Source organism: Acomys minous, assembly GCF_964271855.1.
Source record: "Acomys minous genome assembly, chromosome: 3".
Lineage (NCBI taxonomy): Eukaryota > Metazoa > Chordata > Mammalia > Rodentia > Muridae > Acomys > Acomys minous.
In genome coordinates, this window is record NC_140485.1 from 58,302,591 (window position 1) to 58,316,973 (window position 14,383).

The 14,383-nt window shown below is 50.2% G+C and overlaps 1 protein-coding gene across 1 annotated transcript in view; it reads left to right on the forward strand.

Moving 5' to 3' along the window:
- The window catches only part of TAF4 (TATA-box binding protein associated factor 4), a 67,287-nt gene that overhangs the window by 41,476 nt on the left and 11,428 nt on the right, over nucleotides 1-14,383 (forward strand). The window contains exons 4-14 of the mRNA XM_084777919.1: nucleotides 1,778-1,897; nucleotides 2,662-2,784; nucleotides 3,168-3,257; nucleotides 3,618-3,863; nucleotides 6,286-6,433; nucleotides 9,234-9,348; nucleotides 10,170-10,339; nucleotides 10,660-10,790; nucleotides 11,775-11,900; nucleotides 12,760-12,816; nucleotides 13,241-13,360. Of these exons, the coding sequence (XP_084634045.1) occupies nucleotides 1,778-1,897; nucleotides 2,662-2,784; nucleotides 3,168-3,257; nucleotides 3,618-3,863; nucleotides 6,286-6,433; nucleotides 9,234-9,348; nucleotides 10,170-10,339; nucleotides 10,660-10,790; nucleotides 11,775-11,900; nucleotides 12,760-12,816; nucleotides 13,241-13,360 (1,446 nt within the window). The remainder of the gene's footprint in view (nucleotides 1-1,777; nucleotides 1,898-2,661; nucleotides 2,785-3,167; nucleotides 3,258-3,617; nucleotides 3,864-6,285; nucleotides 6,434-9,233; nucleotides 9,349-10,169; nucleotides 10,340-10,659; nucleotides 10,791-11,774; nucleotides 11,901-12,759; nucleotides 12,817-13,240; nucleotides 13,361-14,383) is intronic.

A 14,383-nucleotide genomic window follows, 5' to 3' on the forward strand; every position in this document is an offset into this window, starting at 1 on the left:
TTAAGAGGAAATAAACTTGGTGAGAAGGGTTCCTGGTGCTCTGGACACCCTTGGTTTGTTCCTGCATATTATCTTCACATGATGTATTGTTTGGTGCTTTCCAGTCCCAAGGGCAATGCATGCTTAGCAGAAGGAGACACTTACCACCCCTTAGTCTGTCACTGGCTGTAGAGTAACTTGGAGGCGGGCAGTGTTAGTGCAGCACCCTCATAAGCATCTGTGGCTGTGGCACTCAGGAGTGTGGAAATGTGAGCAGCAGGATTTATGAATGAGAGGTACTAGTTTAAAAACTGTTTCATCATGACTATTCAAGAAAAGCAGAAGTCTTAGGAAAAGGACTCAGGGCTAGTGGTTTGGGGAATCTAAGTTGTTTGGCATCTGGGTGCCCATTTACTTTGCAAATGTTCTCATGTTTGGACAAGCAGTACCTTTCCACAGCTAGGCCAGGACCAGTGACCTAGCTCTTGGGCCTGTACCTCTACTTGCTGTTGTTGACAGGTCTCGCTCTTGGGAAGCAGATGATGTTTGTGTAGGTTCTGGGGAAATGGAGGCCTCTCCTTGTCTTGGTCCTGTATGGTCCCTGCAGCAGGTGCTGTGTGCCTTTTAGCCATGGCTCTGAGCAGACTGAAGCATTTCAGGAGTGGCTTCTGAGATGGAGCTCATTGGGCCATCCTCTGTGCTTGTCTCTGACAGGTGTCAGACTGACACGTTCCTGAGAGTGATGGTCACCCGATCCTCTGTGCTTGTCTCTGACAGGTGTCAGACTGACACATTCCTGAGAGTGATGGTCACCCGATCCTCTGTGCTTGTCTCTGACAGGTGTCAGACTGACACATTCCTGAGAGTGATGGTCACCCGATCCTCTGTGCTTGTCTCTGACAGGTGTCAGACTGACACATTCCTGACAGTGATGGTCACCCGATCCTCTGTGCTTGTCTCTGACAGGAGTCAGACTGACACGTTCCTGACAGTGATGGTCACCCGATCCTCTGTGTTTGTCTCTGACAGGTGTCAGACTGACACGTTCCTGACAGTGATGGTCACCCGATCCTCTGTGTTTGTCTCTGACAGCTGTCAGACTGACACGTTCCTGACAGTGATGGTCACCCGATCCTCTGTGCTTGTCTCTGACAGCTGTCAGACTGACACGTTCCTGACAGTGATGGTCACCCGACCCTCTGTGTTTGTCTCTGACAGCTGTCAGACTGACACGTTCCTGACAGTGATGGTCACCCGATCCTCTGTGTTTGTCTCTGACAGGTGTCAGACTGACACGTTCCTGACAGTGATGGTCACCCGATCCTCTGTGTTTGTCTCTGACAGGTGTCAGACTGACACGTTCCTGACAGTGATGGTCACCCGATCCTCTGTGTTTGTCTCTGACAGGTGTCAGACTGACACGTTCCTGACAGTGATGGTCACCCGATCCTCTGTGTTTGTCTCTGACAGGTGTCAGACTGACACGTTCCTGACAGTGATGGTCACCTGATCCTCTGTGTTTGTCTCTGACAGCTGTCAGACTGACACGTTCCTGACAGAGATGGGTTTAAGCTAATCAGGCTTTCTTGCAGATACAAATACATTCCCCTGTTATCACCGTGGTCCTCAGGTGTGAGTCTGCCAGGGATGCCCTTGGCTCCCTCAGGTGGCTGCAGGAAGTGTGACCACTGACACTTGTTTAGCCATTTGGACTCTGTACTTCTTCAGAAGCTGTTTTACTTCTCCAGCTTGTGCTTCAGCTGAGATGAATTTTACCTTGTGTTTTGAACTCTTCTAGCCTCAGCTGGTTCTGGGTGGTTCTGCACAGACAGCCTCACTTGGAACAGCCACAGCTGTTCAGACAGGGACACCTCAACGAACAGTGCCCGGCGCCAGCACCACCTCCACAGCTGCCACGGTAAGGATTCCATTCAGGACCCCTAGGGTATTAGTGTGTGTGGGAGAGGGGGGGGGCTGTGGTGGGGGGAGAAGTAGTATAAAGGGGCTTGAGAATGTTTTGGGGCCTCAAAGCCAACCAAAAGTGCTGGTGGCATAGAGGGGCCCATGTGAGCGCCTGGGCTCTGCCTTCCCCTAACGGGGTTTCCACTGAGAGGAAAGGGCCTGAGCATCCTGCTTGGGATCTGGGGCCCTGCAGATGCCTATGAAAGCCACGTACATGCAGCTGCTGAGCACCTGTGGTCTGGGTGTCAGTGTGTCTGTCTATTTTCACTACATTGCTTCCCTTTATGCACCTGCACGTTTAGACAAGCTGTAGCCATACTCTGCAACTTCTTTGTGTGTGTGTGTGTGTGTGTGTGTGTGTGTGTGTGTGTGTGTGTTCTTTGTCAAGTACTTTTGACCCTTTTCAGGAGCTGCCTGGGCTCACCCTGCTTGTGCACATTCAGGCAGGCAGCAGCCCCACTCCTAAAGGGCAGAGTCTTGGCAGATGCAGCCTTCCCTAGAAAGGGGCTGCTGGGGGAGAGACGCAGGCTTGGTGGCCTCATCATGCCTGACTGCCCTTCTGAGAAGCTTCTGGCTTGTGCAAGAAGGATGCAGATGAAAGAAGCTTCTGGAAAGAGGTTTAAATGCTGAGTTGATGTGTCCTGCAGACCTGTGCACACTTCAGGACAGTGAGATGCTGTGATGAGTCTCCTGTGATTTCTGCCTTTTTGTTTAATACAGGAAACTATGGAGAATGTAAAGAAATGCAAAAGTTTTCTGTCTACATTGATAAAACTGGCTTCCTCTGGTAAACAGTCCACAGAGACAGCGGCTAATGTGAAAGAATTAGTACAAAACTTGCTGGTAAGGAACTCAGGTGGAACGCTGCCTCAGAGCATGGTGTGTGACCTGCAGCCCGAGCTCAGCCTGCCAGAGTGGCCTGGGTGGGCTGGTGAGGTCCGGTGGCAGGACCTGGAGAGGGAGCAGGGTTCACCACTGCCTGGGTGTTTGGCGTGGATATTCTGGGGACTTGGCTAGAGACACGTTCACCAGTTGTGGCTCAGGGTCCAGGGGCCACCAGACACGTGTGCTCCTGGAGATCTGCTTCTGTTACATTGGACGGTGGCTCACTGAGAGACTACTGTCTGAAGGCTCAGACCAGTGTGATGCTGTGTGCCCTGGAGTTGTGTGGAAGTGTGTCATGGCAGTTGTGGTGTCACTGCAATGTCAGTGTGCTTACTTTTCAGGACGGGAAAATTGAAGCAGAAGATTTCACTAGCAGGTTGTATCGAGAACTGAACTCTTCACCTCAACCTTACCTTGTGCCTTTCCTGAAGGTAACTGACAGCTTGTGCTGCAGCAGTGTGGTCCAGTCAGGTGCGATGTCACAGACGCCACCTGGTGTGGCTGCAATGCATGTGAGGGTCTCTGTTCAGAACTGGCTTTCTTGCAGCTGAGTCCCCAGTGGTGGGCGGGCATCGTAGCTCTGGCACACTCACATCTAGGGCCAGGGCTTCCTGTGGGGTAGGGTTTGTTTCCATAAGTTTGACAGCTTTGGCACCTTTTGGAGATGTGTTTTGTTTCTGAAATGCACTTTAGCCAGTTCTTATCAAGGAAGTCCTGCTTAGTAAGCGTGTTTGGAGTTGAGTGACAGGTGGGGGATTAGTACTTGACACTACATGTCTTTCTGTCCTCAGAGGAGCTTACCTGCCTTGAGACAGCTGACCCCAGACTCCGCGGCCTTCATCCAGCAGAGCCAGCAGCAGCAGCCCCCTGCCTCGCAGGCCACCACTGCACTCACGGCTGTGGTGCTGAGCGGCTCGGTGCAGCGCACAGCCGGGAAGACAGCTGCCTCAGTGACCAGCGCCCTCCAGCCCCCAGTCATCAGCCTCACTCAGCCCACACAGGTTGGCGTTGGCAAGCAGGCACCGCCCACACCACTGGTATGAAGGCGCGAGCCTGGCATGGTGCCCTTGCCAGCCGCCATGCCACTTAACTCACCATCCCTGCCTTGGAGCCCCTGCTGGAAAGAGCAGGCAAGGAAGCTCCTGCTGGAAAGACATGTGGTTCTCTTAGGTTAAAGTGTGAGCTGAGGTCGAGGCCCACGACTTGGTGTCATAGTTTTCATAGAGTGGCAGGCTCTTAACCTGTTGTTGGGGTTTCCTGCACAGGAGCACAGTTGTTGAGTGGGCCTCTTAGGAGGACGCTCTCTGGACTTTGAGTGGTGCCTGAATGTTCAACCCTTTGGGATTGGGTAGGAGATGGGCCAGTCCGGCTTTTGTCTTCCTGGGGTAGAAGTCTAGCCAACACTTAGGGGAAGCTGAGGGCTGCTGGCAGGTGCATCTGCCTTTGTCTGGTTTGTGTTCTTTCATCGGAGACAGGATGCTCTTCACTATGAGTTGCATTCAGAGTGTACACTTGCCGTGAACAGCACTGCCTCACCATACCTCAAAAGAGGGCTAGCTGTATAGTAAAATGTATAGAGGAGCATTTATGAGGTCTTGGGTTTACTTTTTCCGCTCTGGGTGGAATGGGGTTAGAATTGTTGTAAATGCAGCTTAAACATGAGTTGTTGGAGTTGACACAGTGCCAGACTCCTCTGTTCTGTTAGAGCTTGCTTTTGTCCTCATTCTATTGGTAGTGAAGAGAGCATGCATGGAGGTCAGGCTGAAGGACCACACGTGAGAAAAGTCTCTCCTGGGGCAGGCCTTACTGTGTCATTTGCCTTCATATAGTTTAAGCAGGAACTGTGCTGGAAAGCAATCAGCATGCTGATTTACCTGGAATGCAGTTCTGTGGAAGGACTTGCTCTCTTTGTGAGGCTTCTGGTGTGTGGTTTTTGTCACTTGTGGCCTTGAATGCTGGATTGCCCACAGGACCATCATTTCTATTGTGTTGGTTTTGTCTGCCGATTTGGAATAACCTAGAATCATCTGGGGAGAGTGTTCTTAATGAGAAGGAATCTAGATGAGAGTGGCCTGTGGGCGTGTGTACGGGGGATTGTCTGGATTTTGGTTGATACGGGAAGATGGACCCTGAGTGTGGGTGGCAGTATTTCATGGGCTGCTCCCTGAACTGTGTGATAGCGAAGGAAGCTAGCTGGACAGAAGGGAGCTGGCAGGCGGCACGGCTACTGCTGTTCCTTACGACTGTGGATGTGGGCTGACCAGTTAGTTGTCTCAGGTTTTGCTTGTGTGACTTCCCTGCAGTGACACTGTGACCTGGAATTGTAAGCCACATAAATCTCTTCCTCTGTCAGTTCCTTTCAGTTAGGGTGTTTGAACATAGCATCAGAAATGAAGCTACACGCATACATACGTGGTGTGTCAGGTACCTGGTCATTGCTCTGTACTGTCATGACCCCTCACTTCACCTGTGCCTGTGTGTGCATCTGAGACAGATAGGTCCACTTCATGCACCTGGCCTAAAGCCAGAGGATCTCAGAATCCATGGCAGTGGGATGCTTCTCCTGTGCTGGCATTAGTGGTCTCAGTGGAAAGCCCTAGCGTGAGCTGCTGTGGGCTCGCCCATCCTGTGGTGTGAGCACCATCTTTTGTTGCAGAAACAGTTCTGGTGCAGGCCTCAACCTCAGTCCTTTGCAAGTGTCCTGTTACATGTGGTGCCCAACAAAAGCACAGTTGGGGTTCAAACCCGAGAGGGGCTTCAGGACACTGTGCTACTGTGTTACAGCACCAGCCTCAGAAAAAGGCTCCTTTACAAAAACTAGAATTCTTACAGGAAAAGTCCTAGCCCAGGGTTTATGGTCAGGTCATGGGGGCCTTCCTGTGAGCAGGACTCAGAGCACATCCAGTGCTGTGGGCTCTGGGAGCCTGTTGTAAGCCTAGGACAATATGCAGGACCGCGGAGCTGAGCAGGCCCTGAAGTATGGACCAAGCACCCTTGAGCCGAGCATGCGTCAGAGAGAGGAGGGGATAGGCTGTACTGGGATGGAGAACCAAGTTTAGGGCAGGACTTGGAGATCCACCTCCAGCCCAATAGAAAAGTGACCTGAATCCTACAGGAAACAGACTAGAAATAAGTCATTTGACGTGTGGCTACCAGGGAACAGTGTCACTCTGCTGACAGGTTGGGAGGAGTGGGGTCTGTGCAGGTCCTCCGTGTCATGTGCTCCATGTTCTTGCTCTGCCGTGCTGTGGCCTGATGTGGTGCCATTCTGTCTTTGTCTAAATCTTCAGAAGCTGGGTAGAGGCTTGAGGCAGGGCTTGTTGAGCCAGGCTTTTAGGTCTGGAATGAGGTGTACATCTCTGAGTGTCCTGGAGTTTCTGGCAGGGCAAGGTTGGGGTAGCGCGGATGGCTTTGTTGGATGTGTGTATGTGCTCATGCACTCTGCTGGCTGTGCCCCAGGTGATCCAGCAGCCCCCGAAGCCTGGAGCCTTGATCCGGCCCCCGCAGGTGACCTTGACGCAGACACCCATGGTCGCATTGCGGCAGCCTCACAACCGGATCATGCTCACCACACCTCAGCAGATCCAGCTGAACCAGCTACAGCCAGGTGAGGCCCAGCTGCTGCCACCCAGGACTGGCTGTTCCTGGGAAGGGCCAGTGATAAAATTCATGTACACACACCACTCAGTGACTTCATTTATGAGGTTGTACAGCCATTGCCCTTGTCAACATGGTTTTTTTAAGTTACCTGAGTTATATACGATTGCCACTGTTAGTATCTGTTAGATCACAGACCTTCTAGCTGCCTTCCTCCCTCTCCTAGCAATCAGGCCACACCCACTGCAGCTCTCTCTCTCACCTTGTGCTAAGGTATGTTCTCATCCTGCCCACCTTCTATTTCCTCCCCCCTTACTCCGTCTTCCCTCCCTGTCTTCCCGCTGCCCCCTCTTTCCCAGAGTTGGTGGAATGTATACTGTACAGTAGCCTTGCAGGCCTCCTTCAGGCACATAGGCTAGTCTACATTGTGTGGTATAAATGTTGTTCCCACTCTCTAAAAACCTATAAAAGGCCAGAAACCTGCTTTGTTCTTGGGGTTTGAATGCAGGGTCTTCTCTCCCTTCAAGGCCCCATTATGCTGCCTGAGGTGGGATGCTCTGTCTCTTCTAAGGCCTTCCCACCTCAAGGCCTGGCTATGGGTAAAGTTTATTTTGAAGTGCAATTCTGTATCAGCTGCTTTCACTGGACTCAGTCTTTTAGATGATATCAGTATCTCCTTGCACCCCCGCCCCCAACACCTTTTTTTTCCCTCAGGGCAGCCTCACTGTGTTTCCTTGGCCCTAAACTCCTGGGCTGCAGTAAAGTCTCTGAGCTGAGACTTTATACCCACCGATGTCTGCTTACTGTTAGTCTCTGTCAGGAGTCTTCTCTGTACTGAGGAGTTACTCAAGGCCAGGCTGGTCTACAGAGGGAGTGCCAGGACAGCCAGGGCTGTCAGAGAGAAACCCTGTCTCAATGCGCAGCCCCAAAAAAGAGTTTGAAGAAATATAGGAGAGTAGATACTTGAAAGATGCAGCTAAACCTTTTTTTTTTTTAAATTAGGGCTTAAATGTTATTTAAATCTTAAACTTTTATCTTTAAACTTTGTTGTAAATTAAATCCTTTGAGAAAGCCACAGGCACACAGTGTGTACATGTATATATATACATGTGTACATAAATGTGTGTGCACACATGTATAGTGTATATATATATATGCACGTGTACATAAACGCATGCACACACATAGTGTGTATGTGTGTATATTTTCACACGTATACATAAAGGTATACACACAGTGTGCATATGTGTGTATATACACATGCGCATAAATGTATGCATACATAGTGTGTATATATGTATATATACTTGTGTACACAAATGTGCACGCACAGTATATATGTGTATATACATGTACACATAAATGTGTATGTATATACATAGTGTGTATATGTGTGTACACACACACACACACACGTAAGAATGCCTCTCTAGCATTGGTGCTCTTGAGGAGGGAGCTGCAGATAGGGATGGATGGTTCACAGTGGTCAGTGGTGCTGTCTCGGATGTGCACTGTAATTTCCCTAATGTTGTCTGCTTTTCTTCTCCTTGTGCTTAGGTATGTCTTCCTTAGCGTTTTAATGTGAGATTTCACATGTGTGTATAGCATGTTTTGATAAAATCCACCCTCCTGATACTCATTCCTTCACCTCCTCCAAGACCCTCCATCTCCCTCTCAGTTTTTATGCACTTTTTAAAAAGCCCCCTTGAGTGCTGTTGTTGCTGCAGGCTATGTGCATGTGTGTAGGATATGGCAGCATGGGCCACCTATGCAGGGCTGGGTCCTTGGAGAAGATTGACATCCCTCCCCCTGTCACCATCCCAGAAGCTCTTCAGCCAGGAGCCCCTCCCTGTCCATGTTAGAATTTAAAAAGCAAAACAAAACACACACCACAACTACTTTATTATTGTTGTTTCATGTGTATGGGTGTTTGCCTGCATGTATGTCTGAAACCATGTGCATACCTGGTGTCCTTGAAGGCCAGAAGAGGGTGTTGGGTCCCCTGGAGCTGGTGTCAGTCACTATGTGGTGCCAGGAATCGAACCCAGGTACTCTGAAAGAGGAAGTGCTCTTAACCACTGAGCCATCTCCCCCACCCCCATGCTGGGATTTTAATGGGCTTGATCTTAGCAGATGTATATGCAACCAACCATAGCTACAAGGGGCCTGTCGTGTCTAGAAGACACTGATTCCAAGCACCTCCCACAGTTTCGCACTCTTTTTGTTTGCTTTTTCAAGACACGGTTTCTCAATGTAGCCTTGGCTGTCCTAGACGCATTTTGTAGACCAGGCTGACCTCAAACTCAAAAAAATCCACCCTCCTCTGCCTCCCAGCGTGCTGTGATTATAGGCGTGCGCCATCATGCCTGGCTCAGTTTCTCACTCTTTTAGTCTTTCTACCCGCTCCTTCTGTGATGCTTCCTGAGGAGAAAGGATGTGATAGAGAAATCCCGGTTAGGGCTGAGCATGCCAGTCTCTGATTCTCTGCAGTGTGTGTGTGTGTGTGTGTGTGTGTGTGTGTGTGTGTGTGTGTGTGTGTTCAGAAGAGGGCCTTGGATCCCTGGACCCTGGAGCTGTAACTACAGGTGTAACTACAGGTGAACTGCCTGATATGAGTGCTGGGAGCCGAGCCTGGGTCCTCTAAAGAGCTGTCCCATCACTAATCACTGAGCCAACCCACCCTGCTCAGAGCTTTGAGGATGTTACTGTGATGAGTAAGGAGATGACAGTTTCTCCCTGAGACTTGTAAGGCTAAAGCTTCAGGCTGCTTGTAACAGCCTCTGGTCTCCACTGTATCTTTGGCTTTACAGTCCCTGTGGTGAAACCCACTGTCTTACCTGGAACCAAAGCCCTTTCTACTGTATCTGCACAAGCAGCTGCTGCACAGAAAAACAAGCTCAAGGAGGCAGGAGGAGGCTCCTTTCGGTAAGGACTGAAGCCCCATATACCATATACTTTAGGAGAGCATGGGCGGGAGGTGTGCCCAGGTTATCTGTTGATTTCACCGTTAGGTCTTCCCTATTTATTGGTCCTTGGCCTGGTAGCTTCAGTGTTGTTACTTCTACTTGGTTCTGACCGCATCTCTGTCAGTGTGGGCTCGCAATGTGGGTGCAGCAGTGGAGGCCTGCTCTGTGCCCTCTGCAGGAATGGATGCAGATCAGCTGACTCGGTACCAACACAGTGCACCAAGGTCACTACCGGTTGTAACACAGGTGACCTGTGTGCTCATTTTGACTTTTGATGACCAAACAGCCTTTGTGGACATTGCTGTGTCCTGAGATTCTTGTGTGGACCTTCACTGTGGCTGGGCCAATTTCACATGGCGCCCCTATCTGGGAAATACACCTAACTATCTGTCTGACAGTGATTTGTGCTCTCCTCCACCTCCCAAAAGCTTGTGACTGAGGGAAGGAAAGAGTGCGGGTTGACTTTTTTTTTTCAGGTGACATGGACTCTTTAAAGCAGCAGATGGTGTTCTGGGTTTTGTTTTCTTGAGACATGGTGTGGACTATGGGCACACAGCCATGACCCCCCCACAGTTCTGCCTTTGAACACTTTGATTTTCAAACAAGGCAGCAAGATACCTTCAGACAACAGGACACAGTACAGGAGCGGGGTGGGATGTGCGTGTCTCTCTCCCAGTGCTTTCTGCTGTTCCCTGCCTTTTGTCATCGGCCACTGAATTGGAACCTCCTCAGTGAGCTGTGATTTCCTCATGTGACAAGAGTGATCTGTTCTCCTTCCAGGGATGATGATGACATCAATGATGTTGCGTCAATGGCTGGAGTGAACCTATCTGAAGAAAGTGCAAGAATATTGGCCACAAACTCTGAATTGGTTGGGACACTGACTCGGTCCTGTAAAGATGACACCTTCCTCCTCCCCGCGCCTTTGCAGAGGAGGATACTGGAAATAGGTACGTTTGCGCCTGGTGATGCCACTGGAACACTCAGTGGCCACATATGTGTCCAGTATGCTCCATGACTCTGATGAGACTCACTACAGCCCTTCTGGATGTGGGGGCTGTAGGTGAATGTGTCTCTGCCTTGCCTTGGGCTCACCCATGGTGGCTGCCTGGTGGTTGGCAGGTAGGAGAAGCGTGGCCGGTGGCTGTCTGCTGCCCTGCGTAGCTTGCCTTTGACTGTACAAAGCAGTACTAGTGGGTGAGAGAAGCCAGGGCCGTGGTAAAGAAGCTGGGCAAGCACTTTATGTGCTCTTTTTCTGCATGGCCTGCAGGTAAAAAGCACGGCATCACGGAGCTGCACCCGGATGTAGTGAGTTACGTGTCTCATGCCACACAGCAAAGGCTGCAGAATCTTGTAGAAAAAATATCTGAAACGGCTCAGCAGAAAAACTTCTCGTATAAGGTAATGGGGCTGTTTTCCTGGGGAGAGTGTCGGTATTCTTGCCTCCTGATCCGAGACCACCGGGAAGTGTTGGTGCCCGGGCTGTTCCTGTGGTCATTGTCTAAGACACATGTGTGCGCACACATGCACAGGCGCGCGCGCACACCCCCCCCACCTCCCACACACACCCCATGTAAGTGCTCTCAGGGCCTCTTACATCTGGGCTGGGGAGGTAAGAGAGGGCCTGCAGGAGTGCTTTGCAGGGAGACTGCTTTCAAACATGACCTGTCAGCTTAGGAAACTATGTATGGAGTCTTGACTCTTATTCCATCCAAAGTGCCTAGTACTTGCAGCCTGGTCCTTCCTGATCCATGAGCGAAAGCTACAGGCTCTCAGCCAGCTTTGGCCCTGTTTCTAAAGTGACTTTTCAGGCAGAGTATGTCTTGAACACTTGCACAGATGTCACCTGGAGTCAGTGTCTGTGCCTTCAGAGTAGCTTATGGTGAATTGTCAGCTTTAAAAACACTTCTAAAGTCAGATGTGATGGCGCACGCCTTTAATTCCAGCACTCAGGAGGCAGAGGCAGGAGGATCTCTGAGTTTAAGGCCAGCCTGGTCTACATAGTGAGTTCCAGGACAGTCAAGGCAACACAGAGAAACCCTGCCTCAAAAAATTCAACTAATTAACCAACTAACCGACCCAACACTTCTACAAAGAAGGACTTAAATGTCTCTTAAAAATACCAAAGTGTATCATGTGAAAGCCTTCTGTGGACTCCTGGTAACTCAGGAGATTCTCCCTCTGTCAGAGTACACTTGGAGTGAGATGTGAGGACTTCCACCACCCATGGGCGCCGTGTGCAGACTGTGCAGCGGGCAATGCATGTCCATGCTCTTGAAGTTCCAAATTCATGGTAGACAGTGTTTTTACTTCTTTCTCTCTCTCTCTCTCTCTCTCTCTCTCTCTCTCTCTCTTTCTTTCTTTCTTTCTTTCTTTCTTTTGTAGGATGACGACAGATATGAGCAAGCAAGTGATGTCCGGGCCCAGCTCAAATTCTTTGAACAGCTTGATCAGATTGAAAAGCAGAGGAAAGATGAACAGGAGAGGGAGATCTTGATGCGGGCAGCAAAGGCAAGCTAAGCCCTGTCCTCGGGCTTGGGCTCGGGCTCGCGCCATCCCCTCGTGAGTCACTCATCAGGCTCAGGGCCGTGTTTCTGGCTGGCATGGAAGAACAGGTGTTGTAAGTGGAGCTGGAGGCGGGGAGACGCCTGGCTCCTGTGGAATACTTCAGCTGCTGGGGATGCCCTCCAGTCGGGATTGATAGAAGGGATATGGGCTCTCCCATTTAATCAGTCAATTACTTATTTATTTTATTTTACTTTTTGAGACAATATCTCAATCTGTAGCTCTTGGCTGTGCTGGAACTCACCATGTAGACCAGACTGTCCTTGAAGTCAGAGATCCTCCTGCCTCTGCCTCCCAAGTGTTGGGATTACAGCTGTGCACCTCTGTGCTTGGCAGCCATGGCTCTCTTAGGACACTGCAGGCTGTGGCTGGGGAGTGTTCAGAGCTAAGTTAGGAGCTATATTTAGTTACTACTAGAGCCATTCCTTCTAGTGTCAAGCTTTTTGTGCAGCGGGAGGGGTGACAGCTGAATGCCAACCCTCACTAGCCCCTGAGCCCACCATCTCAGGAAGCTCTGTCCTGGTTCTTTTCTCAGTTGACACTGAGTTAGAAGCATATGACAAACTGGCAGCCATATGGCTCAGATTCAGTCTTGTTGCATCTGGATGGTGGCAGCGACTTAAAAAAATTTTTTTTTTTTTATGTTATGTAAGGTAAATTTTCATCCTTTGAATATACACATTTATAAAACTAGTAGGCATTGTGTCACCTGGCTTGCTGCTGTTACAGGCTGAGGACAGTAGCAGTGCTTCGGTGGCGCTCATGGAAGGCATGACTCTTCCTTTTCTCCTTCTTTCAAAAACAGTCTCGATCCAGACAAGAAGACCCAGAGCAGTTAAGGTTGAAGCAGAAAGCAAAAGAGGTGAGCTCCTCACGACGGGCCCTTCCCTCATGTGCATGCATGCCCACGCCCAGTGCCCAGCAAACCAGGGAGCAGTCAAGAAAGCCTGAGTGTAGGCTCCGCTGCTCACTTGAGCTCTCACGTGGCCAGCGCCGTCACTGGCTTCCTGTGCAGCTTGCGCTTGGCTGCAGAGTAGTACCTGGGGACTTCTCTGTGAGGTCAGCTCCTTAAACCTTCTCATCTAATTTTCTGAGCATTTTAAGGTAGGCGTCTGTTTAAAAATTTTTGAGAATATTTTTGATTACAGACATATTCTTAGTTTTAAAAGCCTCAACTTTAAAGAAGTTGTAACTTAGGAAGCTTCAGACAGTCTTGGTAGCCGTGGCTGCATTTGCAGCAAGAACGCTCAGGCAACCATAGCTTCTGTTTTCTTCCCAACATGTAGATGCAGCAGCAGGAGTTGGCACAGATGCGGCAGCGAGATGCCAACCTCACGGCACTGGCGGCGATCGGGCCCAGGAAGAAGAGGAAAGTGGACTGTGCTGGGCCGGGATCGGGAGCAGAGGTACAGCAGAAGGTGGGGTTGAGGTCTGGAAGGTGCGGGAGAGAGCAAGCACCTCCCTTCAGGAGCCAGTGGGAGCGCCTGGTCTTTGTGGAGGCGTTGTTTTGCATTTGACACTTGATGTTCAAGTTACTTTTTTGTTGATGTCATGTGAGCTAAAGCGCATGTTCACATGGTTGGCTCTGATGAGGTTCAGTCTGACTTTGAAAAGCATAGGGTGGAATTCAGGGTTGGCTCTGGTGGGGATAGTGTGAGGCGACCTGCTAGGTGTATAACCCAGAGAACTAGCCACTTGTTCCCTGAGCCCAAAGTCTGAGTGTCTTATTTGCTACTTCAGTGGTTGCTTTTGCTTTAGACCAGTTGAATTTCAGAAGAGTAGCAGCAGCCCTCCATGTCCACCAGTGGTAGTCACTGTTGACCTTTCTCCCATGGAGGAATGGGGTCTGTGCATCTAAGTCCCGGCGGCCTGGAGGCTGGCTGGGTCCACCCTCTGCCAGTGCTGGCTTAAAGTGGTTGAGCTTCCTTCTCATCTAGGAGCTTTTCCACTGGCTATAACGTTCTAGGGTGTTAGAGGTGTTGTGTCACCTTCATCTGAAGACTGGTGTGGTTCCTCTCCTTGCCTCTGTGTGTATCTCTTGTCTGACTGCTGACACTTTGGGCTTTTCTTTATGAAGTGTTGGTTCATTATCTGGGTGTTGACTCTGCTTCTGTGTGCTGAGCTGCTTGAGCCACATGTGGGCCTGTGCTTTATAGCACCTTGGGACATGTTGGCCATTGTTTCTTCAGGTGTGTTTTCGCTCCCATCTGTCTTCCTCTTGGTCTCCTGTTGTACACACACTAGACTGTGGCATGGCTTGTGTTCGTTTGTATCAGTATTTCTCCTCTGCCCTTCAGATTGGGTCATGTTCCTCAGCAAGATGGGAGCTGTGCAATCCCCTCCAGGAAGGTCTTATCTACTGATGCATATTTCAGTTTAGAGCATCTATAGCAGCCGTTCTCAGCCTGTGGTTGAGACCCTCTTGGGGG